Raw genomic sequence first — 22,707 nt, 5'->3', positions numbered from 1 at the left:
TCTTATGTCTGCTCAGACTAACAGCCTCACCTGTTGTTCCTGTCAAACAGACACGCAGTGTCAACCAATGAACAAAAGATCTGTGAGGGAGGGCCGAGCCAACACACAGTCACACACTTAGCAGCCGATGAGAGAGAGGAAGGACAGCTGTGAAAACAGCTGGAAAATGAGTCGGAAGCACAGTAGCATTTGGATGCATTTTAATAATGTAGACAATGTTGGAGCACAGTAGAATTTGTCAAAACAAAATCTCATATAAAGCCGGTTCTACGCACAACCTACACCGACATATGTGAACTGTGCACCCAACTGTGAAGCAAGCTGGAGCGGAGCTTCGAGAAACTAGCGGGCCTGCTAGTGATAGTGGTGGAGCCAGCACCTCCACATGTGGAGATGTATCCACTTCGTCAAGCAGGCCTGCTCCATGACCCACAGCATCGTAGTCTTCTATGGACCAGTTTATGCCAAAGTCTATGTCTGTAGCAAAACAAGGCCAAATTGATATTGCACTGGCTAAAATGATAGCCACCGATTTCCAGCCATTTTCGATCGTGGAGGACAGAGGTTTTAGAAATTATAGCAATAGTCTAAATCCAATGTACACAATTCCAAGCAGTTCCAAGCAGGAACATCCTTTCAAAATCACTTATTCCACAACTGTACACAGGCTTCAGTGTGGGAAAGAGTCCAAAAAGCTACTGCAGTTTGTCTTACCACTGACTGCTGGACATCAAGAATAACCACTTCTTACATGTCAGTTACATGTCACTTCATTGAAGATGGTTTGATGTCTAGTTGACTGCTTTGAGTTCAGCGACAGACACACCTCAGATAACTTGGCAGAGGAACTGTTGAGTGGCCAGAGAATGGCAAGTAGATGGAAAAGTGGTCTGTTGTGTTAGCGACAATGCAGCTAACATAACCAAAGCCATGAACACGTTTAAATGGACCCATCATCCATGTCTTGCCCACACAATCAACCGGATTGTAAGAGATGTTCTGAAGGAGATGAAGCCCACTGTGGACAAAGTGAAATCAGCTGTGGAATACTTCCACAGGAGCACAGTAGGTGCTGAAAAACTAAAGTCTACACAACACCAGATGGGGATGCCTGAGCTGAGGCCTAAACAAGACTGCACTACAAGGTGGAAATCAACATGTTATATGTTGAAGCAGTTTCTTGAGTCAAAGGATGCCATCATCTCTACCCTGGCCATTGTCAATGCACCTGTTGATGCTCTGACCCAAGAGGAATGGGAGGTAGTGGAGGAGGAGTCCTGGAACCCTTTGAGCAGGTTACTGTGGAGATCAGTGGAGAGAAGTACAGTAAGCAGTTATTACTACATCATTATTTCATCCAGTATTATATATGTATATGAGCAGTAGATGAGAATGCAGTGTCAGTAGACAAAACATGAACCTGAACTAATAAGTTACTGTCTTTTCAGCTATGTGACAGCCTCAAAAATGATACTCCTGTGTAAGGGTCTGCAGTGAATCACAGCCAGCCGCCAGAGAGAAGCAAGTTTAACTACAGGACATGTGACAGAGTTGATGGACACACTATGTTCATCAATAGACAGAAAGTTCCACAGAATGGAATATAATCACGTGCTATCAGAAACCGCTGCACTTGAAAGTTAGCCTTCAGTGATGCCAGAGCGATTGATGAGGCTCTTCAAAGAATAACCTCAGCAGCAGGGAGGGACAGCCCCAGCAGTCAGATGTCTCGGGCACCAGGGCAACAGGAAGAAGAAAGAGCAGATGGAGCAGAAGCACCAGCAGTAGTGCCACAAACGTCTGCTGTTTGACGAGAGAGCAACAGGGATGCAACATGAAGGAATCCCTCAGCAGATGCCATAATGGAGGTCAGATCCTATTTAGAGCCCCTCCTCCAAAGATCTGCAGATCTTCTGAGCTGGTGGGAGAGCAAGGCCTCTGTCTACCCATGGCTTACTAAAGTCATGACAGGGAGAGACTGCATAGTGGCCACGTCTGTTCCCTTTGAGAGGGTCTTCTCAAAAACAGGACAAATCATTCATGAGAGAAACCGCATCAGTCCCTCAAAAGGGAGGCAGCTTGCATTTCTGAATGCAAATCTCTCATAAAAGCTAAATATGGTCAGCATTGCTGTGTGCTGTTGGTTATGACATGGCAATAAAGAAGAGTGAGAAAAGAGGGATCAGTTTAATATTTTAAGTGGGATGCTGCAGTTTTGCACATTGTTATTTATTTTTCTTTGATGTGGTGCAATATTCTCTTATGCTGTTCTGATTGTATTCGTTTTGAATTGTTACATTTATATGCACTTTGTTTATATATATATTGTACTTTAAATAAAAATGTTTAATAGCATTTTTAAATACGTTGTGGTTAAGGTAGAGTATGATTTCATTTAATAAGAATCGTTTTAACACCAATCATAGTCAAACTAACTGTTTGACTTGAAAAAATACAAAACATATTTTTTTAAAGAGCCGTTTGGGAGCCAGAAGAGCCGGTCCTTTTTGGTGAGCTGAGCCGAACGAGCCGGCTCACTGAAAGGACCCGGAATGCCCATCACTAACGAACGTCTTCACTTCGTACAAAACTCACGCCTCCGTTCACGCACGGTGCCTGACACATTCTTAAGGCAACAGTATTCAATACTCAACTGAGCTGCGACAACATATTACTGAACAAAACAGTAAATTATGAGTGTTGGTGTGCCCCAGTCTATCCCTCAATAAAACTAACTGTGCCATCTCGTTTGAAAATATTCACTTTTACTTTTGATAAAGATTATTTTAGCAATTACATTTACTTTTGATACTTAAATATATTTCAAACCAAATACTTTCAGACTTTTACTCAAGTAGAATTTTACTGATTGAATTTCACTTTTACTTGAGTCATTTTCTATTAAGGTATATTTACTTTTACTCAAGTATGACAATGTATTACTTTTTCCACCACTGCCAGCACACCTGTTGCTTCACAAACCTTTTCTCCATTTCGTCCGCGCTACTCGCCGCCATTTCCCATTAACTTGACGCATTTCTGCAATAGTGTAACAAGATTCAACGAAATCAAGCAACTCTCACTTGTAGTCAAACAATCAGTCTCATTAGCTTCTAGACTCCTCCTTACACAGTTTAACCGAGAACGTGTCTCTCTAAGTCATGTCCAAACAATTGAATTGGCTGATAGGTGCACTCCAATCAAGTTGTAGTGACATCTCAATGATGATCAAAGGAAATTGGATGCACCTGAGCTCAATTTGGAGTGTCATAGCAAAGGATGTGAATACTTGTAAATTAAATATTTATATTTAATTTTCAATATGTTTGCAAACATTTCTAAAATAATGTTTTCATTTTCATTATGGGGTATTGTGTGTGTAGATGGGTGAGAGAAAAACATATATTTAATGAATGCAGGCTGTAACAACAAAATGAGTAAGCCAATTGGTGTGAATACTTTCTCGTGTTTATGTTCCACTGTAATTTATAGTATATTTTTTACTACGAATATATTAATTACTGCGGGCAAGAAAGGCGTTTCACTACTTCTGCACGTGACAATATTTTGAAAGTTGAGTCGCGGTCGCTTACTGAGCCACACTGCGACTGCGCAGAAGATTCAAAACCGGATGTGTGATCAACTATTCGATTTGTCTCCGCTTCTTTTCTACAAAATAGCAAAGATGTCTGGCTCATCAAATCTCGTTGCGATGAAGAAAGTTGTTCAGCAGCTGCGTTTTGAAGCGAGCATCAACAGAGTGAAGGTAATATATTTCACACTCAAACATACTTGATAAACCTGTTCAGGGAAACTAGTCAGCTAGTATCAGTATCTAGCTAACAGTGGCTAATAGCTAGCTAAGGGCGTGGAATCTAGGCACAGAAATGGTGATCTTGCGATAACACAATATTTTGCTTAATAGTCTCTAATGGAATTGGAGGTCATTATTGAGTGTGGCCTACCGCCCTATGATTATTCATAGCCTAATTTAATGATCTGTGTTCACACCTGATAGCTAGTATTGGCAACATCCATTCAAGGGGAATAGTTGTAGGTGTCTTAAAGCTAGCAATGAGTGCAATGTTACCCGTTGCAACAGGTCGTTTTTTTGTTCACAACTATATTCCTGTATTATGGTTTCTGTTCAGGTGTCCCAGGCAGCAGCAGACCTTCAGCAGTTCTGCATGCAGAATGCCCTCCAGGACCCCCTACTCACTGGGGTCTCCTCCAGCACCAACCCCTTCAGACCACAGAAGGTGTGCTCCTTCTTGTGAGACAGACCCATAGGACAGACAAACCACAGCATTATTTGGTGAGTCTCCCCTCGTGTCAAAACAAAAATGTGCTCTTCTGGTTGTCTATGTAGTCCTTCATTGGCCTGGAATCCAAACAGAATCAGTGTGGATTGCAGACTAGTATTTGGTTGCAATGCAGAGAAATTCAAGATACATGCATGTGCTTATCTCACTCTGTTCCTGTCTTGCAGGCCTTTGTTTTGATGCTACAGGGAAAAAGTTGACCTCAACACTGCTTTTCATTTCCCATGGCATTCCACTGCCACAGAATCTCTTGAAGTGTAGAATAACGTGTCAGAAATCATGTAAGGAACACTTGCCATCTATTTTCAGCAAACCACCTTAGAGGAAATTATTACAGGTTTATTTTTTATGGCACAGGATGGTTTTCAAGTAAATTATTGTGCCTTTTTCTATTTTATTCATCATTGTTCTTGACTTTTTGTATTTAGAAATTAAAACATTATTCTTTCTCTACATGATTGTTTGCTAATTGTTCTTTGGTCCGACTGATAGTGGTATCTCAAATCATTAAAGATGCAAGTAGTTTATTTCATAACAGAATGCAAACAGAGCACCATAACAATACAAAAGGGAAAGACTACTACTTTTGATAAAAACATCCATATCAATAAAAAAAGCCACCATTTTAAGATGAAAGAATATGGTAAATAAGGAAATCAAAGAACACTTATTAACCTATATTCCCCACCCCCAAGTGCTTAAATATGCAGTCTGGGATCTTATGCACAAATTTGTAACACAGTACACAAAATGGGGACCCGTTTTGGCTTGTAAGCACCATTTTCAAAACTACAGGCTGAAATTATACAAAGTTCCCAGAGCATCACTTTAAATGGATCATTGATGTACATGATGCTTAAAGATACTCATTTGATCATCTAATATTCATAGTGGCTCATTAGGGAAAATATTCAGTGATGGAGGAGCAGTAATTCTAAGACTGCTTCAAACACATTTCCTCCAATTAATTACCATGCATTTTTTTCTGAAATCAAAACAGTGTTCAAAAGTTTGTATATAATGAAAATATCAAGACAAGGTTAGGACATTTATCAGCAGGTCAGACATCTAGTGCACCTTTGTGTCCATCTGAAAAGGACTGTCTCCTACATTAACCAATTCGGTTGAATCCGCTTCAGTAGCATGCTTGATTAGAATATATTGAAACAAACTTACAAAAACAAAAAAACCTGTACAGTGTACTTTAAGACCTGTAAAATAATTTTATTCAAATAAAGGAATCAAGTCCTTACTTTCATAAACCAATATCACTCATTTAACTAAAAACCGTATGATCACTGCCATGTCTTTTGTAAGTTAATTTCACGGCGTAAACCATTTGGCATCGGTCATCACTTCAAGTAAAAGTACATTGACATTGCATAAGGATGCAAATAAGTTTTCTAAGCACCATCTTCTGCTGTCCATAAACGTCTTCAGCCTGGTCTGTCCGTCCAGCCTCAACCCTCCTCCATAGATGACTGTCCTGTTGAGCATGGGGTGATGCTATGATGCATTAGCATTACTCTTCAGATGCTGGGTCTGGAGTGGCTTCACATGGTACTCGTAGATCTTCAGTGCTGGCCCCAGTTTGATGGACAGGCCTGTCAGGACATCGTTCCGCGTCATCAGAAGCAAAGACTTTCCATCGATTTCCTACGAAAAGAAGGGATTGGGAAGCTCTGACCCGCGAGAGAGAATAATGTGCAACTTGCAAGGTTAGTAAATTATGTTCTGTTAATTTACCTGGTCCTGGAAAGCAGTAGCCTGCTCTTCAAATCCTGCAGCTTTGAAATAGTTAACGACATCAGTAACCGCCCAGTCAGCAGGATCCGGCAGCTGTCCATTCTCCACCTTACTAGAAAAACAACAGAGAGGACAGCATAATGGGTATTGGGACAAGGCAGAAGGCCATCAATCTTATCCCTCATCTATAGCCTCAGAAAGAAGACTACCCTCAACTTACGGCTTGGCTTCCACTGATCCATTGGTTTTGTTCTCCATTCCAGCTAGTAAAATAAAAAATAAGTTAGATTTGTAGAAAAGAGAACAAGAATCTAATCCAAAACTAGATTAGGTTTACTAAATAAAACCAAGGTCTGTCATGAACTGAATACATTCACTACTTGCATGAAGTTTGTTCAATATTATGTGTTGAGAGGTTATCTGGAAATGGATCATTTGGGTTTCTGAAACCAACTACAGAGCATCTGATGTACTGAGTGTTGAACAGAGAAGCCAGAGTTGATTTGGAACAAAAAAATTAAATGATGCAATACTGACATGCATGAGTACACAGTTGCTAATTGCTGTGGAGAATGTGATACTGTTGAAATAGTAGGGTAAAAATGCATAGACCAGAAAGTGCATTTAATGATGCCCAAAAAGCACAGTCTTCATTGAATGATGGATATGGGCCATAAAGGGTATACATAACAAACGTGGAGGATATGATCATCCCATCACAGTAGTGGGCACACTGGAATACAAAGAGAGGTATGTGGGTTTATTAGTTGTGGATTCTGCTCTGATCAAAAGCCAAGGAACTCGTTGTGCTCGGATGGGTCCATTTCAAAGACAGAGGAGCCATTTAAAGTCCCCTTATCTGCATTCTTAGAACTTCCCTATTCAATGAACATCTTCTACATGACCATGTGGTTTTATCATGAGCCGAATAGTCCAGAATTTACCCAAAGGCAATCTGTATTTGTGAAGCATTGTATATAGTTCAGTATTAGCTACCCATCTACCAGATGCTACCTACAGTCTTGGATTTTCAGCAGGTTATCTTTGGATGGACAATTTCCACCAGAAACTTCACTCTCACAGTTCTAACTTTAGACACTGCATTTCATTCAGGACCTATGCACATCAGTGGAAAGAAAGATCGCGGATCGTGATGATATTGTGGACAATATTACAATGTAACATAAATCAGATGCAGCATGAAATATGGAGTAATTCATTACAATCTTGGAATAAGGAAAGCGCAATTCAGGCTACTTTATCTATTACTATAGCTTGATACCTTAAATTATATTATTGACACCATGAGCATTTCTTATTGACTTAAAAAAAATGAATTTCTCATCTAACATGTTATACGTTGTCAATAAGTATGTCTTGCTAATGCAGGGTTTACCAAACTCGGTGCACGTTTTGCACAGCTGATTAAAAATAATCAACTAATCATCTAGCTTTGATTATTTGAATCAACTGTGTAGTGTTAGGGCAAAAAACAAAACGTGCACCCCTTGGGGTCCCGAGGACCGAGTTCGGGAAACGCTGCGCTAACGTGTTCTGCTTCAGTCTATATTTGACACTTACCTTTTTATTGTTTTAGTTGGCTTCGTTGATAGTTCTTCTGACAGCGTAAATGAATATCCTGTTTATTCACGAATGTATGCCTGGCACTGCGCAGTTTATTCGATCTATAAACCACCTAAACTCCTCAAACTAATTCAATTATTCTGTTCTAATGCTGAAAGGATCTACGAGTTGTCATGCGCCGCCTAGACAATACGCTCGTGAACAGCCGCAACATTCTCGAACCTGACTGGCCAGTTCACCAGAGGCAAAGGCGGAAATAGGAAGAGGGATTATGCGGCCGTAAACACTGATCTAAAGTCAGTTTATTTGATTTATTCTCCAAGTGGTAAATTAGGATTGTGGTATGATAAACTGATGTAAGATCTGCTTTAGAGACATCATCTGATTGATTGAATGAATGGATCATGTGAGAACGGCCAGGGCCAGTTGCTGTGGAAACGTGAATGGAGTCAACTCGTTTCGTGATGGAAGAAATTCAAAAAAGAAAAAGTAAGAGGGGAAGAAAACATTAGTGAGCTAGCTATTTTACCGGCAACACCTCTTTTGGTGAAATAGCTAGCTACCAAGTTTATTTCGATAATTTTGTCCCGTTTACAGTGACAAAGTTATCGCTACGTTAGCTAGCTAGCTATCTAGCGTTAGTTGACTTGAAAACAATGAAAAAAATAGTATTTTGCGTGTTTGCTTAGTTATAGTAATTGGCTAAATGCTTAAAAGTTGTCTGCAAATACACATCTGCGACATGTTTGCATGACAAGTGATATCTGCTTGAATGCATTATGTAATCACGATCTATTATATAACTTCTTGTTGCATGCATCTGCTCCTGTTTTATTGCAAGTGTCCCATAACCATGGGCTAGAGCTGAATCTTCGCCATCATTAAACCAGAGGGCCAGTCAGTGGATGGTTCAAGAGGACAGCGCCTAGCCTGGCCACCCCAGCCACATGATGCTCCAACAGGCAGGCTCTGTGCAGCTTCTCTGCCTCACTGCCAACAGTGGGGTTCCTCTCTTCACCCGGGGGGCCTCTAAGCAACTCCCCTTCTCCATCATCGGCTCCCTGAACGGTGTGCACATGTTCGGAGCGGGCCAGGGGGTGGTGCTGGCTGGCTGTGAGACTGATCGTGGAGGCCGGATGGTGTGGAGGGTATTTCAGGACAGTGTGATGCTCATAGCGGTGAGCAGCGGTGGGCAGGCCCAGCAGGAATGTGTTGGTGCAGGTGAAGACCTCCACCTGCGGCGCCTGCTGGAGAACGTGTGGAACTGCATGGTGCTGGTGCTGGGGCAGGATGAGCTGGCCAGCTTGAGGAACGTGGAGCGGCTGAAGAGGGACCTGCGCTCCTGCTACCGCCTCATCGACCAGCTCCTGGAGGGGGGACAAGGACAGGAGGGCATTATGGGGGACCTGACTCATTGCGCAGACTGCCTGCTGCCCCCCAATGCCACCCTGCTTCAGGAGGGCCTAGACGGCTTTACCCAGGCAGCAGATAGCGAGTTTGGCTGCCTGATGGTCCACGGACGGATAGCCACTGCCACGGAAAAATGGTGGCGTCTAGCGCCGCAGGAAGTGGTTCTCCTATCTGTTCTGACCCGCTCTCTCTCCCTCTCAGGCTCTGTGTCCTGTGACACCCCTGTCTTCCTGCCCCAGGGCAGCCCCACCGTGGCACATCGCCTGCTCCGCTTCCAGCTGCTTCCGGGAGTGGATGTGTGCGTGCTGTGCGGCCCCAGTCCCACCCTACACAGGGCTGAGAGCGAGCTGGTGGGTTGTTTCTGGTCTCCTCTACTGGAGGCCCTGAGAGGCAGCCTGGCCGTGGGGGAGCGCTGCCTGCCAGGTTCTGTGACCCTCCGCCCTGATGTCCTGGCTCTGTTGCTCATCAACAGAGAGTCCCGTCGCTCTGTGTCCTGTGTGAAGGCCATCATTACTAACCCCAACCATCCTCCCAGTGACCATCCTCTGCCCTCCAAGGCACGCTGCTGGGAGCTGCTCAGGCTCTTCTACACTTTCACCACCACTCGCTACTTTCCTCTGGAGGAGACCCCGGCCCTGACCTCAGGGGAGAAGGCCCAACGTGGGGACTCCCTCCGGGAGGACTTTGCCCTGGGCTTCTCCCACCAGCCGCTGCAGTGCTACCTGGTGACTGAGGAGTGTAAGTGTTTTGGCCTGCAGACTGCCCAACATCAGCTCTACCTGCTCACCCCTCTCTCAGTGCCTACCTTCGCCCTAAGCTCCGTGGCTACACAGACGCTCTCCGCCATCACTTTAGCCACAGGATTTTAGGCCATATTTTATAATGGGCATGGGCACATTGCTGTGAAACCTAGGGATAGCATTACACTGTTCACTATATGTACCACTTTCATCATAGACAACCATTATGAAGCAAGGAATGATCCTTTTACCTCAATTTGATACTCCAGAATATTCGTGTGTGTGTGTGTGTATACAGTATATCACAAAAGTGAGTGCACCCCTCACATTTTTGTAAATATTTGAGTATATCTTTTCATGTGACAATACTGGAGAAATGATACTTTGCTACAATGTAAAGTAGTGAGTGTACAGCTTGTATAACAGTGTACATTTGCTGTCCCCTCAAAATAACTCAACACACAGCCATTAATGTCTAAACTGCTGGCAACAAGAGTGAGTACACCCCTAAGTGAAAATGTCCAAATTGGGCCCAATTAGCCATTTTCCCCTCCCCGGTGTCATGTGACTCGTTAGTGTTACAAGGTCTCAGGTGTGAATGGGGAGCAGGTGTGTTACATTTGGTGTCATTGCTCTCACACTCCCTCATACTGACTGGTCGTACATTGTAGCAAAGTGTCATTTCTTCAGTGTTGTCACATGAAAAGTCATACTCATATTTACAAAAAATGTGAGGGGTGTACTCACTTTTGTGATATACTGTGTTATATATATATATCACACTTGATTGTTTTAGTGACTGCACTTGAAGAAACTTTCAAAGTTCTTGACATTTTCTGGATTGACTGACCTTCATGTCTTAAAGTAATGATGGACAGTCGTTTCTCTTTGCTTATTTGAGCTGTTATTGCCATAATATGGACTAGATATTTTACCAAATAGGGTTATCTTCTGTATACCACTGCTGTTTAACACTTTTTTTGGTTACTACATGAGTCTGTTATTTCATAGTTTTGATGTCTTCACTATTATTCTACAATGTAGAAAATAGTAAAAATAAAGAAAAATCCTTGAATGATTAGGCGTGTCCAAACTTTTGACTGTGTGTGTGTATATATATATATATATATATATATATATTAAATATATATTAAATATTATATTTATATTGCATTTTTATTTATATTCAGTATATAAATTGCATTTTTATTTATATTCAGAACCCCTGGCGCCCTGTGCTCTTCACAAATGAAAGCAGGTACACACTGAGCACATGTGACAGACGTGACAGTCTGGAGACGCCGCGGAGAACGTTCTGCTGCCTGCAACATCCTCCAGCATGACCGGTTTGGCGGTGGGTCAGTCATGGTGTGGGGTGGCATTTCTTTGGGGGGCCGCACAGCCCTCCATGTGCTCGCCAGAGGTAGCCTGACTGCCATTAGGTACCGAGATGAGATCCTCAGACCCCTTGTGAGACCATATGCTGGTGCGGTTGGCCCTGGGTTCCAAGACAATGCTAGACCTCATGTGGCTGGAGTGTGTCAGCAGTTCCTGCAAGAGGTTGGCATTGATGCTATGGACTTGCCCGCCCGTTCCCCAGACCTGAATCCAATTGAGCACATCTGGGACATCATGTCTCGCTCCATCCACCAACACCACGTTGCACCACAGACTGTCCAGGAGTTGGCGGATGCTTTAGTCCAGGTCTGGGAGGAGATCCCTCAGGAGACCATCCGCCACCTCCATCAGGAGCATGCCCAGGCGTTGTAGGGAGGTCATACAGGCATGTGGAGGCCACACACACTACTGAGCCTAATTTTGACTTGTTTTAAGGATATTACATTAACGTTGGATCAGCCTGTAGTGTGGTTTTCCACTTTAATTTTGAGTGTGACTCCAAATCCAGACCTCCATGGGTTGATCAATTTGATTTCCATTGATAATTTTTGTGTGATTTTGTTGTCAGCACATTCAACTATGTAAAGAAAAAAGTATTTAATAAGAATATTTCATTCATTCAGATCTAGGATGTGTTATTTTAGTGTTCCCTTTATTTTTTTGAGCAGTGTATGTATATATATATATATATATATATCAACATGTCAAGTGCTTGAAACTTCAGTGCTGTTACTGTGTCTATTTTTTATGATCATAAATAGTTTTGACATAAACAGTGTTTATTTAAAATATTGTGTTTCAAAAACTCCTGTTTCTATTGAGTTACTGCTGATAGAGATTATGGGTTATTTTCACTGTTTTTATACATCCATGTGGATGAATGTAATCTACTTTTGAGTTGTCTGTTGTGTTATTTCTTTGTGTGCAATAGTGATAAATACTTATAACATGGTTAAGGTTGCCCCCTACTGGTAAAATAAAACAACTTGTTGTTGACCATGGTGAGAAACCAGGACCAGGATTTGTGTAGACATTTTTAAAGGAACTGAAATATTGACTAAACTGTGGTGTCACCAGATGCCTGACCACAGAGAAAATATTGCTGAATGTTGGAAGTAAAGAAAAACTGAATAGCTTTTATATGCTGTAGTATCCTACATTTAAACATCAACATCTAAAAACACAGCACAAGAGACATCTTTTCCATGGGTACCTGTTTTTGCATGGAAAACCTTAGCCATTTTGGGTTATTGACTATTTTTAGACTTCCTATGGATTATGTTGAAAGTATCAATGGGAGTCTGAGACGATGTGGAAGAGGTTTTAGATCACGTAAACGGTCTGGTGTAGGAATCTAAAATGAATGTGCAGCTAAATCTTAATCAAACTGGATCTTTTTAAAATATTTTTTATTTTACTAGGCAAGTCAGTTGAGAACAAATTCTTATTTTCAATGACGGCCTAGGAACAGTGGGTTAACTGCTTGTTCAGGGGCAGAACGACAGATTTGTACCTTGTCAGCTCAGGGATTTGAACTTGCAACCTTGCGGTTACTAGTCCAACGCTCTAACCACTAGGCTACCCTGCCGCCCCTACCCTGTTTCTCAGGTGTGCCAAAATCAAGTCAGAGTCAAATAGTTGGAACATCTGGCCCTACTTTCACACAATAGTTGATGATATGTCATAACTGTTTACTTTGGCTGCAACACTTTCAAGCATCGCTGATACAATGATGACCGCATAGTTCAGGAGATTAACCATGAGGAAGATGGTTTCCCCCTGCTCTACCTGATTCCACTTTCTGTTCACTTCAGGCATGGATGAATGGGATGATGACTGAACCTCTGGTTCTTGATGGCAAAATCTCATGTCGCAAGAAGGAAACAAATCAGAGTAAGCACTTGAGCCACACTGCTTTTACGTTTCAGTAGCTGGTGATAAATAGATGATGCCATATGAGTACATTGAATATACTCAAATCGTTCCATTTATTTCTGAAGCTTCAATGGTGTGAACTTTCATATCTGTCTTGCTGTGTACTGCTCTCAACCCTTATCTTGTTTCCACTCAATGTACTTAGAGTCAAAGACCCAGATGAGTTTGTCATAAATTCTCATAAACTGAGAAGGTATGTTATTTATTTTGTATGTTGTACAGAGGAACTGAGGAAGTGGTTTGCTCAGTATCTGCCACCAGCATATTGGGTCATTATCTCTGAAGCTTTACTTGGTTCATATGACCCATGGTTACATTTGTTAGAGAAACCCTATAGTTGTGGTCACACACATACACACACTCTAAATATTTACATTTGAGTCATTTAGCAGATGCTCTTATCCAAAGCGACTTACAGTTAGTTAGTGCATTCATCTTAAGATAGCTAGGTGAGACAACTTAATTTCTGTTATTTTCCCTCAAAAATGTAACTATCAGCAAAGCGAGTGCTAGTAGGAAAAAGTTAATGAATGAGACTTGTGTGCAGACACTTGAACTGGAGTATGTAAAGGACCTAGTGGGAAAAAATGAGGTAAGTGATTTTATTGACCTGAACAAAGTTATGTAGAGGTGAAAATATATTATCGAGAGGACTTTGATTGGGAGGAATATAACTCCTTTTTCCCAAGATGGTAGGCCTACGTAGATAAAAAATTATGTTTTGGTGTAGAAATTTGGACTTTATCACTATATTGGGCAGGGTGCTGAGCAAAACTTGTTAGGACAAAAGAAACCATTAACAGATTGTATGCAGACGGTTGCAGGTATTAACAACTCTATCATAACATTAGTTAATGATCACATGTTATCCATAGTTATATAACATCCATTGGGGACAGGGATCAAGCCATTGAGGGAAAGACCAACTGCAAAGCAGGAAAATTGTCTTTAAATAAATCCCCCTGTCTAAAACAATTTGGATCCATCTCATACTGTCCTTGTAACACATATAGTGGTGGACCTCATTTAGATGCATGCAAATCAACAGTGCAATGATTTAGTTACGATAGGGACTGCTGCATATTGGAAGATACATGTATTGACTGTGAGCATAGCCCTTGGTAACTAAATTGTATGGTTGTATCTGAAACTGAGTGACTGATAAATATCCAGGGCGGGAAGGGAGGTGATATTGAAAGGCATTGTATGGAAAAAATGATGTTGACACACTCAAGAGCCCACGCAAAGCAACTTATCTAATCACACTTCTTTTTCAATTACTACTAGGCTCTCTGCTGTGTTTTTACAACCATTGTGCTCACTGTGCCTTTTGTACTAAGTTGATTTCTGTTTCATGGATGATTGTTTGGCCATGGAAGAAATGATCAGTGGAAGATATGAAAGGTTGAATGGCTGGACTCTCCATTGGTGTCATGGTAATGCTGTAGTACAATGAGATGCTTACTTGCAGGTACACCCCTCAACTATGTGACAAAAATCAAAATAGAAGTTTTTAAAAAATACATACAAATTCAAGTTCAATAGAGTAAAATAGAATCACATTTGGCAGAGATATAAATCGACTAAATGGAAAGCACTCAAAACAAATGTATAGTAAAATATTGACTTACAGTATGTATAGAGAGCAAAGTGTTTGAATTGTGAAATACGTTGTGCAATAATAAAGGTGTGTGTGTATGGGTGCGTGTTGCAGAAGGACAGATGCTGTGTTTCTTCAGCAAATAGACAGGTTTGTTTGACAGCTGATATGTGACCCTGATATGTGACCCTATTCCTCTGTCAGGTCTGACCTTGTTCCTACACATTCCCAGAATACCACTGGCCTCAAATAACTGGACTCTGGCTTCCTTTCTGAGCTCCCAATCTTTTTAAAATTTATTTATTTAACTAGGCAAGTCAGTTAAAAACAAATTATTATTTACAATGATGGCCTAGCCCAGCCAAATCATAACCCGGATGACGCTGGGCCAATTGTGCGCCGCCCTATGGGACTCCCAACCACTGCCAGTTGTGATACAGCCTGGAAACTAACCAGGATATGTAATGATGTCTCTAGCACTGAGATGCAGTGCCGTAGGGCTCCCGAGTGGCACAGCGGTCTATATTAATGCAGGACTAAATCACTTTGACTAAATGATGTCCCTTATCAGACCACTTTGATACTTGAAACTTTGTAAGTCAATAGTTGATCCGGTTCTTTGAGTCAAATCTGTCCACACTGTTGCAATGGAGATCTCCTATCCACTGTCACCATGCTCATCAACCCAATGATGTAATTAGGAAAATTGCACTAGGGGTAAGGCCTACTGAAAGTAGTCTATATGAAAGGTTATTTAGGAATGCTGTATCATTTGAATTTAGCATTTATGTTAAAGAACTGTCAGCTATAAATAAAGCAACATCTACCTCAGTCATTCACACTAAAACTAGCCTGGTGTGGAGGGCCCTTAAAACTTCACCAGTTGAGCAAACCAGTTGAGCACAGTGCACATTTCGTGTAAATATGCTGCTGCTACAAGCAGTGGGAGAACGGCTTGAGTTCAATTAGAAGGAGTTGCGCAAAATGTCTGCAGAATGGCCTGATCAGCAGTTTCCTCCCAGTAGTCTAGAGTGCGCTGCCGGGTGTGTGTTAACAAACGAAAGAGAGGGAGTTCTATGGAAAGGGAGCAGGTTTGAAGCTGCGCCCGGTCTCCTCGCATTGGCTTATCGATTGTGTCTGTCGTCTCCGTAACCGGAGATCCGACCCTGAATGACAATTTATCCGTGCGTAGGCAAATGGGGATGCAGGTTGGATTCAACTCACAAAAGGGGTGTATGGGGGTGTAATGTTACAATGTGTGCGGTGTGCAGAAGAGAAAAGAGTGCACCAATCTGTGAATAACGGGTTGGGGAAACAGATCTTCTATCACTTCCCCTGAATTTAAAAAAACTCACCTCATTCTATCGTAATTGCAAGGTTCAAAGCCCTGGTTGACTTAAAAAAAACATTTTTTTTTTAGCCAACTGCACAACAAACAGTTGTCTGTGTGTGTGCATTCATTGAGCGTAGAGGGATCGCAGCACTTCACAGCTAAAGAGATAGAATATTGTAACATGTCTGCTTCGCGCATAGGACTAATTTTACCATCCAGAAGCGTGAGCGTTTTGAACGGAGGAAATGTATGGTTTTTCGGCGGCGGGGCGCAAGACCCTGCGGGGTACCTCGTCTCTGGGGTCCGCTCAATGCTGATTCCCTCTCTGCTGCCACCTTTTCCCCCCCAGAGTATAGCACTTTCAGGAGTCAGCGAACGGCGGCGTGGACTTGCCCAAGAGAAAATGACCGAGAATGGAGTGTTCTCCCGGGACAAGGTGTTGACCATCGACACCATGAACCCCACGGTGAAGAACGTCGAGTATGCGGTGCGCGGACCCATTGTACAGCGCGCCATGCAGATCGAGAAAGAGCTGAGAGAGGTATGCTTAAAATAAACGTTATTAATTAAATCGTATTGCGATTTAGACTACCCTACACGCAAATTATTCGTTTCTCTCAGTTCGAAATATATTGCAGTTTTCAAAGTGGGAAAGCAATCTCTGACACTGTCCCATGCATTGTCAGTATTTCACCTAGACTCACTGCACCAGTCTGACTTTTAAGGCCTCACTGGCTCTGCTTTTCTGAAATTGCAACTGTAGCAGAGTGACACGCTTGTTAAACTTGCGTAATATAGTTGACGAGACGATTTCGGTGGCCTGTCACTGGCTAAAGATGTCCCTGTAAATGCCATAAGAAAGAAACAAGCAACTCTGAAGTTAAATTGAGACTGATTATTTAAATAATCAAACGCTGATTCCAAGCAGATTTGCATGTACAAATTATGTACAGTACCTGTCAAAAGTTTGGACACACCTAATTATTCCATGGTTTTTCTTTATTTTTACGATTGTCTACATTGTAGAATAATAGTGAAGACATCAAAACTATGAAATAATACATATGGAATCATGTAGTAACAAGAAAAGTGTTAATTTGTGGAATTTCTTTCCTTTTTAATGCGTTTGAGCCAATCACTTGTTTTGTGACAAGGTAGGGGTGTATACTTGGCCTTGTGTTTTAGGTTGCGCTTTGTATTCAGGACATAAAGTTAGTTACTATATATATATTGGTTGGGTGCCCACTGGAGGTCAGGGGGCCCCCAGATAACTATAACATATAGTTATTATAGGACTATTTCTCTCTATACCATTTGTATTTCATTAACCTTTGATTATTGGATTTTCTTATAGGCACTTTAGTATTGCCAGTGTAACAGTATAGCTTCCGTCCCTCTCCTCGCTCCTACCTGGGCTCGAACCAGGAACACAAAGACAACAGCTACCCTCGAAGCAGCTTTACCCTTGCAGAGCAAGGGAAACAACCACTCCAAGTCTCAGAGCGAGTGACGTTTGAAATGTTATTAGCGCGTACCCCGCTAACTAGCTAGCCATTTCACATCGGTTACACCAGCCTAATCTCGGGAGTTGATAGGCTTGAAGTCATAAACAGCTGCTGGCAAACGCTGTTGGTAAAGCTGCTGGCAAAGTGCTGTTTGAATGAATGCTTATGAGCCTGCTGCTGCCTACCATTGCTCAGTCAGACTGCTCTATCAAATCATAGACTTAATTATAACATAACACACAGAAATACGAGCTTTAGGTCATTAATATGGTCGAATCCGGAACCTATCATCTCGAAAACAAGACGTTTATTCTTTCAGTGAAAAACGGAACTGTTCCGTATTTTATCTAAAGGGTGGCATCCATAAGTCTAAATATTTCTGTTACATTGCACAACCTTCAATGTTATGTCATAATTACGTAAAATTCTGGCAAAGTAGTAACTGGTTTACAGTGACTTTAGCAACTCTTGTCATGTGCTTGCACTTCCCTTTGCCCTCCAGCCTAACTGTTCACCAAAATCTAGACTTTTTGGGTGCATTTGCTCACACACCCAGTGTGTCACCCTCCTGCCAAAGTCTACTACCTTGAAGGTTAGTTGAAAATTTTTCAGGTTTGTTGAGCCTTCTGTTGGTCATCTGTTGATTTTGAAGGCAGGCAGATTGACCCTCACCTCTGTCTCTGTGTCTCTCGCTCCCTCACCCTTTGCCTCTCTCTCTCTCTCTCTCTTGCTCCCTCACCCTCTGTCTCTCTCTCTCTCCCTCACCCTTTGCCTCTTTCTCTCTCTCTCTCTCTCCCTCAAACTCTGTCTCTCTCTTCCTCTGTCTCTGTGTGTCTCTCTCACCCTCTGTCTCTGTGTCTCTCGATCTCCCTCACCCCCTGTATCTCTCTCTCCCTCACCCTTTGCCTCTCTCTCTCTCTCTCTCTCCCTCAAATTCTGTCTCTCTCCCTCTGTCTCTGTCTCTCTCTCCCTCTGTCTCTCTCTCTCACCCTCTGTCTCTGTCTCTCTCTCCCTCACCCTTTGTCTCTCTCTCTCTCCCTCAAACTCTGTCTCTCTCTCCCTCAAACTCTGTCTCTCTCCCTCTGTCTCTGTCTCTCTCTCTCTCCCTCACCCTCTGTCTCTCTCTCCTTCACCCTCTGTCTCTGTGTCTCTCTCCCCTTCACCCTCTGTCTCTGTCTCTCTCCTTCACCCTCTGTCTCTGTCTCTCTCTCCTTCACCCTCTGTCTCTGTGTCTCTCCTTCACCCTCTGTCTCTGTGTCTCTCTCTCCTTCACCCTCTGTCTCTGTGTCTCTCCCTCACCCTCTGTCTCTGTGTCTCTCCCTCGCCCTCTGTCTCTGTGTCTCTCCCTCACCCTCTGTCTCTGTGTCTCTCTCCCTCTGTCTCTGTCTCTCTCTCCTTCACCCTCTGTCTCTGTGTCTCTCCTTCACCCTCTGTCTCTGTGTCTCTCTCTCCCTCACCCTCTGTCTCTGTGTCTCTCCCTCACCCTCTGTCTCTGTGTCTCTCCCTCGCCCTCTGTCTCTGTGTCTCTCCCTCACCCTCTGTCTCTGTGTCTCTCTCCCTCTGTCTCTGTGTCTCTCTCTCCCTCTGTGTCTCTCTCGCCCTTGTCACTGTTTGTTCTCTGTTATACAGTATCAGAGTTCTTCTCTGAGCTGAGAAAGATTCAGGTCAAAGTCCACAAGTCAAACAGAAAACTGAGAGATTCAGTTCAGTCTGTGGTCTGTTTTTACATCAGCTCTATTTAAACGTCTGACCTCACAATGTCGTACAGTATGTCATCTATCATCAGAGGTCGGAGGTCAAATCCTCACTTTACCCCAGACCAATACCACTGTCTCCTTTAACTCTCTTAAAAGCAATAACTCATCACTCCTATAGCCCCCCTGCAGTCCTGTGACATTTGTTATGTGAAATGGGTGAATGATCTAGACCAGAGATGGGAAACACTGATGGGGGGTAGTGGCCACAAAAAAATCTGAACTCATCATGAGGGGCTTTAGTTGCTCGTGGGTCTGTGTACCCACATCCATACCCACACATGCAGTCGGAACCGGCCTCAGCCTTTTGGGGGCCCTTAGTAAAATGTCATTCTCTCCCCACCATCGGGTGAAGAGAATGATTTGCAGTTTTACAGAAATGTTCCTGCAATTCTACAACTTCTGCCATAGGGTGGAGAGACATGTTAGCATTTTTAATATGAGAAATGGTTTTAATATGATATCTGATTGAGAATGACACACAAAATCAATGGGGGCCCCTCGGTCAGTAATCTACTTCTGTAACCGATGTGAAATGGCGAGCTAGTTAGCGGGGTGCACGCTAATAGCGTTTCAATCGATGACATCACTCGCTCTGAGATCTTCAAGTAGTGGTTCCCCTTGCTCTGCAAGGGCCGCGGCTTTTGTGGAGCGATGGGTAATGATGCTTCGGAGGGTGGCTGTTGTCAATGTGTGCAGAGGGTCTCTGGTTCGAGCCCAGGTAGGGGCGAGGAGAGGGACGGAAGCTATACTGTTTCACTTGCTCCATAAAGATCCGATAATACCCCAGAAGTGTAATCCTTATGGGGTATTATCGGATCTTTATGGAGCAAGTGAAACAGTATAGCTTCCGTCCCTCTCCTCGCCTCGAACCAGGGACCCTCTGCACACATCGACAACAGCCACCCTCCGAAGCATCAGTACCCATCGCTCCACAAAAGCCGCGGCCTTGCAGAGCAAGAGGAACAACTACTTCAAGATCTCAGAGCGAGTGATGTCACCGATTGAAACGCTATTAGCGTGCACCCTGCTAACTAGCTGCCCCATCCCCTCTTGCTTTCAGAGGTTGACATGGAAACCCAGAGATAGTTTACTGATTCCAGTGTAGTGTGCAAAGTGGCCCAATCTGAGTGCTATTTCTAGGAAAAAGTTTGAAGTGTCTCTGTGTTTGAGAGAGAGAGAGGTACACTCTCTAGCTGCGTAGGGGGTGGAGGGACTGCCATATGGTCTATGGTGACCTTTGCCAGACGGCCCTATGGCTTTACCAAAATGCAAAACGTAATCTTCATGGATTTTCTCTTTTATTTGTTCTGACTCATCCTCAAACACCCCAGGCAACCAGGAGCCTACCTGGCTTTGGAGCAGGTTGGTCATTCAGGAGCCTACCTGGCTTTGGGTCAGGTTGGTCATTCAGGAGCCTACCTGGCTTTGGAGCAGGTTGGTCATTCAGGAGCCTACCTGGCTTTGGGTCAGGTTGGTCATTCAGGAGCCTACCTGGCTTTGGGGCAGGTTGGTCATTCAGGAGCCTACCTGGCTTTGGGGCAGGTTGGTCATTCAGGAGTCTACCTGGCTTTGGGGCATGTTGGTCATTCAGGAGCCTACCTGGCTTTGGGGCATGTTGGTCATTCAGGAACCTACCTTGCTTTGGGGCAGGTTGGTCATTCAGGAGCCTACCTGGCTTTGGGGCAGGTTGGTCATTCAGGAGCCTACCTGGCTTTGGGGCAGGCTGGTCATTCAGGAGCCTACTTGACTTTGGGGCAGGTTGGTCATTCAGGAGTCTACCTGGCTTTGGGGCAGGTTGGTCATTCAGGAGTCTACCTGGGTTTGGGGCAAGTTGGTCATTCAGGAACCTACCTGGCTTTGGGGCAGGTTGGTCATTCAGGAGTTTACCTGGCTTTGGGGCAGGTTGGTCATTCAGGAGTCTACCTGGCTTTGGGGCAGGTTGGTCATTCAGGAGCCTACCTGGCTTTGGGGCAGGTTGGTCATTCAGGAGGTACCTGGCTTTGGGGCAGGTTGATCATTCAGGAGTCTACCTGGCTTTGGGGCAGGTTGGTCATTTAGGAGCCTACCTCAGTGGTTTCCCAATAAGTTATTACATCGTTATGTCATACTGAGCACCTAGAAATATGTGTGTTTTGTTATGTATGGGGACATCCAAATATCCAACTAACACACAAACCATGTGCTGTATCAGGTGTAGTCTATCTGTAGACTCTTCCAAGTATAGCTGGGCCAAACCAGTCTTGTCTTTTGTAACTAAGAAACCTGCTTTTTAAACTGAGTTCTGGTGAGTGTTAGGCTTGTATGTGAAAACAGGGCACAAAGCTTACATTCACTTGCTTGCCTTTATCTAAACTAGGTAAGGAAAGAACACACACTTTCAACAAAATACATTTTGTCTTTCTCTGCTCTCTCTCTCTATCCTCTTTTCAGCCCTGTCTTTATGTTGTCTTACTAACACACAAACCTTTTTTGAGGGCTCAGAGGAACAGCAGTGTTTCAGGTGCAGATAAAGTTCAGGAAAATGTTCTGATACCTGAGACGACTTAAATAGTCATCATTAGTTAATTCCCCTCTTAGCCAAGCAGAAAGAGAAAAAACAGTGTGAAACACATGAACAAATCCAGCCCAAATCATGTCAGTCAGAGCTTTTGTTCCTTGCTCATCGGTTGGCTGATGAACGGTGAACAGAAGGCCCACTAGTTTGTTCACAGATCTGTTTTTGCTGTCTTACCAACTCCTAGTCACAACAGATCTAGGACCAGGCTAGAGGCCCACAGAGATGCCTTCTACATCCTCAGGGGTAACCGTGGAGACTGCAGGAAGATTGTGCAATAGCACAGCAGGCTGTCACTTTCTTTAATGAATGAAAGGCATCATGTTACATCTCCTGCCTTGAAGAGTAAACTAGAATCCATAATGATGTCACTTTCTTTGGCCAGACTTCAAATTTGTTTTGCCAGACCAATTACAATGCTACTTGTCAGAGACAGAAAAGGAGACGCAAATAAACGTACACGTGCAGAAAGAGCAAAAAACACTAGAGAACAGAGTTAAGCATTAGAGAGAGGACAACATCAACCGTAGGCTAGTCTCAATCATCTTACAAAGAACATGCAATAGACAGCACTCTGACAAGCCATAGGACTTAATCAGTGTATGTGTCAACAAGGGGTCTGCTAGGTGTTCTTAATCTGTGACAATTTAAAAAGCCCTGCTGAGATAAAATTCCTTCTTAGGAACTCTTAGGAAGCTTCTTAGGACATTTTAGAAAGTTCCCAGTTTTTTTGCACATCTGTTTTTAACAGTATGTACTCTCTACTCTCAGAATGAATGCTGGGGACCGACTTTTTTTCTTTTTTTGCACATCTGTTAGCAGT

The 22,707-nt window shown here is 43.1% G+C and overlaps 4 protein-coding genes across 6 annotated transcripts in view; 3 read left to right on the top strand and 1 right to left on the bottom strand.

Annotated features, from left to right (window-relative positions):
• Window positions 1–3,603: 3,603 nt before the first annotated feature.
• On the top strand, window positions 3,604–4,775 carry LOC112260669 (guanine nucleotide-binding protein G(I)/G(S)/G(O) subunit gamma-5). Its single transcript, XM_024435954.2, has 3 exons — window positions 3,604–3,766; window positions 4,152–4,315; window positions 4,490–4,775. The coding sequence occupies exons 1-2, from the start codon at window positions 3,632–3,634 to the stop codon at window positions 4,275–4,277; spliced, it is 261 nt and encodes an 86-aa protein (XP_024291722.1). The 5' UTR covers window positions 3,604–3,631; the 3' UTR covers window positions 4,278–4,315; window positions 4,490–4,775.
• LOC112260668 (sterile alpha motif domain-containing protein 13) lies at window positions 4,489–7,737 on the bottom strand. Of its 2 annotated transcripts, none has more exons than XM_024435952.2 (4): window positions 7,650–7,737; window positions 6,289–6,331; window positions 6,069–6,180; window positions 4,489–5,978 (listed from the first exon to the last, which is right to left on the bottom strand). In XM_024435952.2, the coding sequence occupies exons 2-4, from the start codon at window positions 6,324–6,326 to the stop codon at window positions 5,829–5,831; spliced, it is 300 nt and encodes a 99-aa protein (XP_024291720.1). In that variant the 5' UTR covers window positions 6,327–6,331; window positions 7,650–7,737; the 3' UTR covers window positions 4,489–5,828. The 2 variants fall into 2 exon arrangements, with proteins under 2 accessions (XP_024291720.1, XP_024291721.1); XM_024435953.2 differs by lacking the exon at window positions 7,650–7,737 and adding an exon at window positions 7,087–7,621.
• Window positions 7,738–7,889: 152 nt separating this feature from the next.
• On the top strand, window positions 7,890–10,189 carry fuz (fuzzy planar cell polarity protein). The gene is made up of 2 exons (XM_024435951.2): window positions 7,890–8,141; window positions 8,494–10,189. Exon 2 carries the CDS (start codon window positions 8,600–8,602, stop codon window positions 9,929–9,931), a length of 1,332 nt encoding a protein of 443 aa, XP_024291719.1. The 5' UTR covers window positions 7,890–8,141; window positions 8,494–8,599; the 3' UTR covers window positions 9,932–10,189.
• Window positions 10,190–15,791: 5,602 nt separating this feature from the next.
• The window catches only part of LOC112260666 (alanine aminotransferase 2-like), a 21,825-nt gene continuing 14,909 nt past the window's right edge, over window positions 15,792–22,707 (top strand). Inside the window, exon 1 of one of the 2 annotated variants that reach the window (XM_024435949.2) lies at window positions 15,792–16,609. In XM_024435949.2, the coding sequence (XP_024291717.1) occupies window positions 16,250–16,609 (360 nt within the window). In that variant the 5' untranslated portion in view covers window positions 15,792–16,249. Of the gene's footprint in view, window positions 16,610–18,087; window positions 18,166–22,707 lie in introns of those variants that run through there. The other variant, XM_024435950.1, reaches the window with a different exon arrangement.

This window comes from Oncorhynchus tshawytscha, linkage group LG10 (assembly GCF_018296145.1).
Source record: "Oncorhynchus tshawytscha isolate Ot180627B linkage group LG10, Otsh_v2.0, whole genome shotgun sequence".
Classification (NCBI taxonomy): domain Eukaryota; kingdom Metazoa; phylum Chordata; class Actinopteri; order Salmoniformes; family Salmonidae; genus Oncorhynchus; species Oncorhynchus tshawytscha.
Note: the sequence above shows the minus strand (reverse complement) of the source record. Positions and strands in the feature narration are given on the sequence as shown.

Bases quoted from the DNA above. Each gene is read 5' to 3' on its own strand.
- LOC112260669 (XM_024435954.2), top strand. From the start codon at position 3,632: ATGTGTGATCAACTATTCGATTTGTCTCCGCTTCTTTTCTACAAAATA. The intron at 3,767-4,151 runs GTAATATATTTC...GTTTCTGTTCAG, and splicing joins CGAGCATCAACAGAGTGAAG to GTGTCCCAGGCAGCAGCAGA.
- LOC112260668 (XM_024435952.2), bottom strand. From the start codon at position 6,326: ATGGAGAACAAAACCAATGGATCAGTGGAAGCCAAGCC. The intron at 6,181-6,288 runs GTAAGTTGAGGG...TTGTTTTTCTAG, and splicing joins GGATCAGTGGAAGCCAAGCC to TAAGGTGGAGAATGGACAGC. The intron at 5,979-6,068 runs GTAAATTAACAG...TTCTTTTCGTAG, and splicing joins CTACTGCTTTCCAGGACCAG to GAAATCGATGGAAAGTCTTT.
- fuz (XM_024435951.2), top strand. From the start codon at position 8,600: ATGATGCTCCAACAGGCAGGCTCTGTGCAGCTTCTCTGCCTCACTGCC.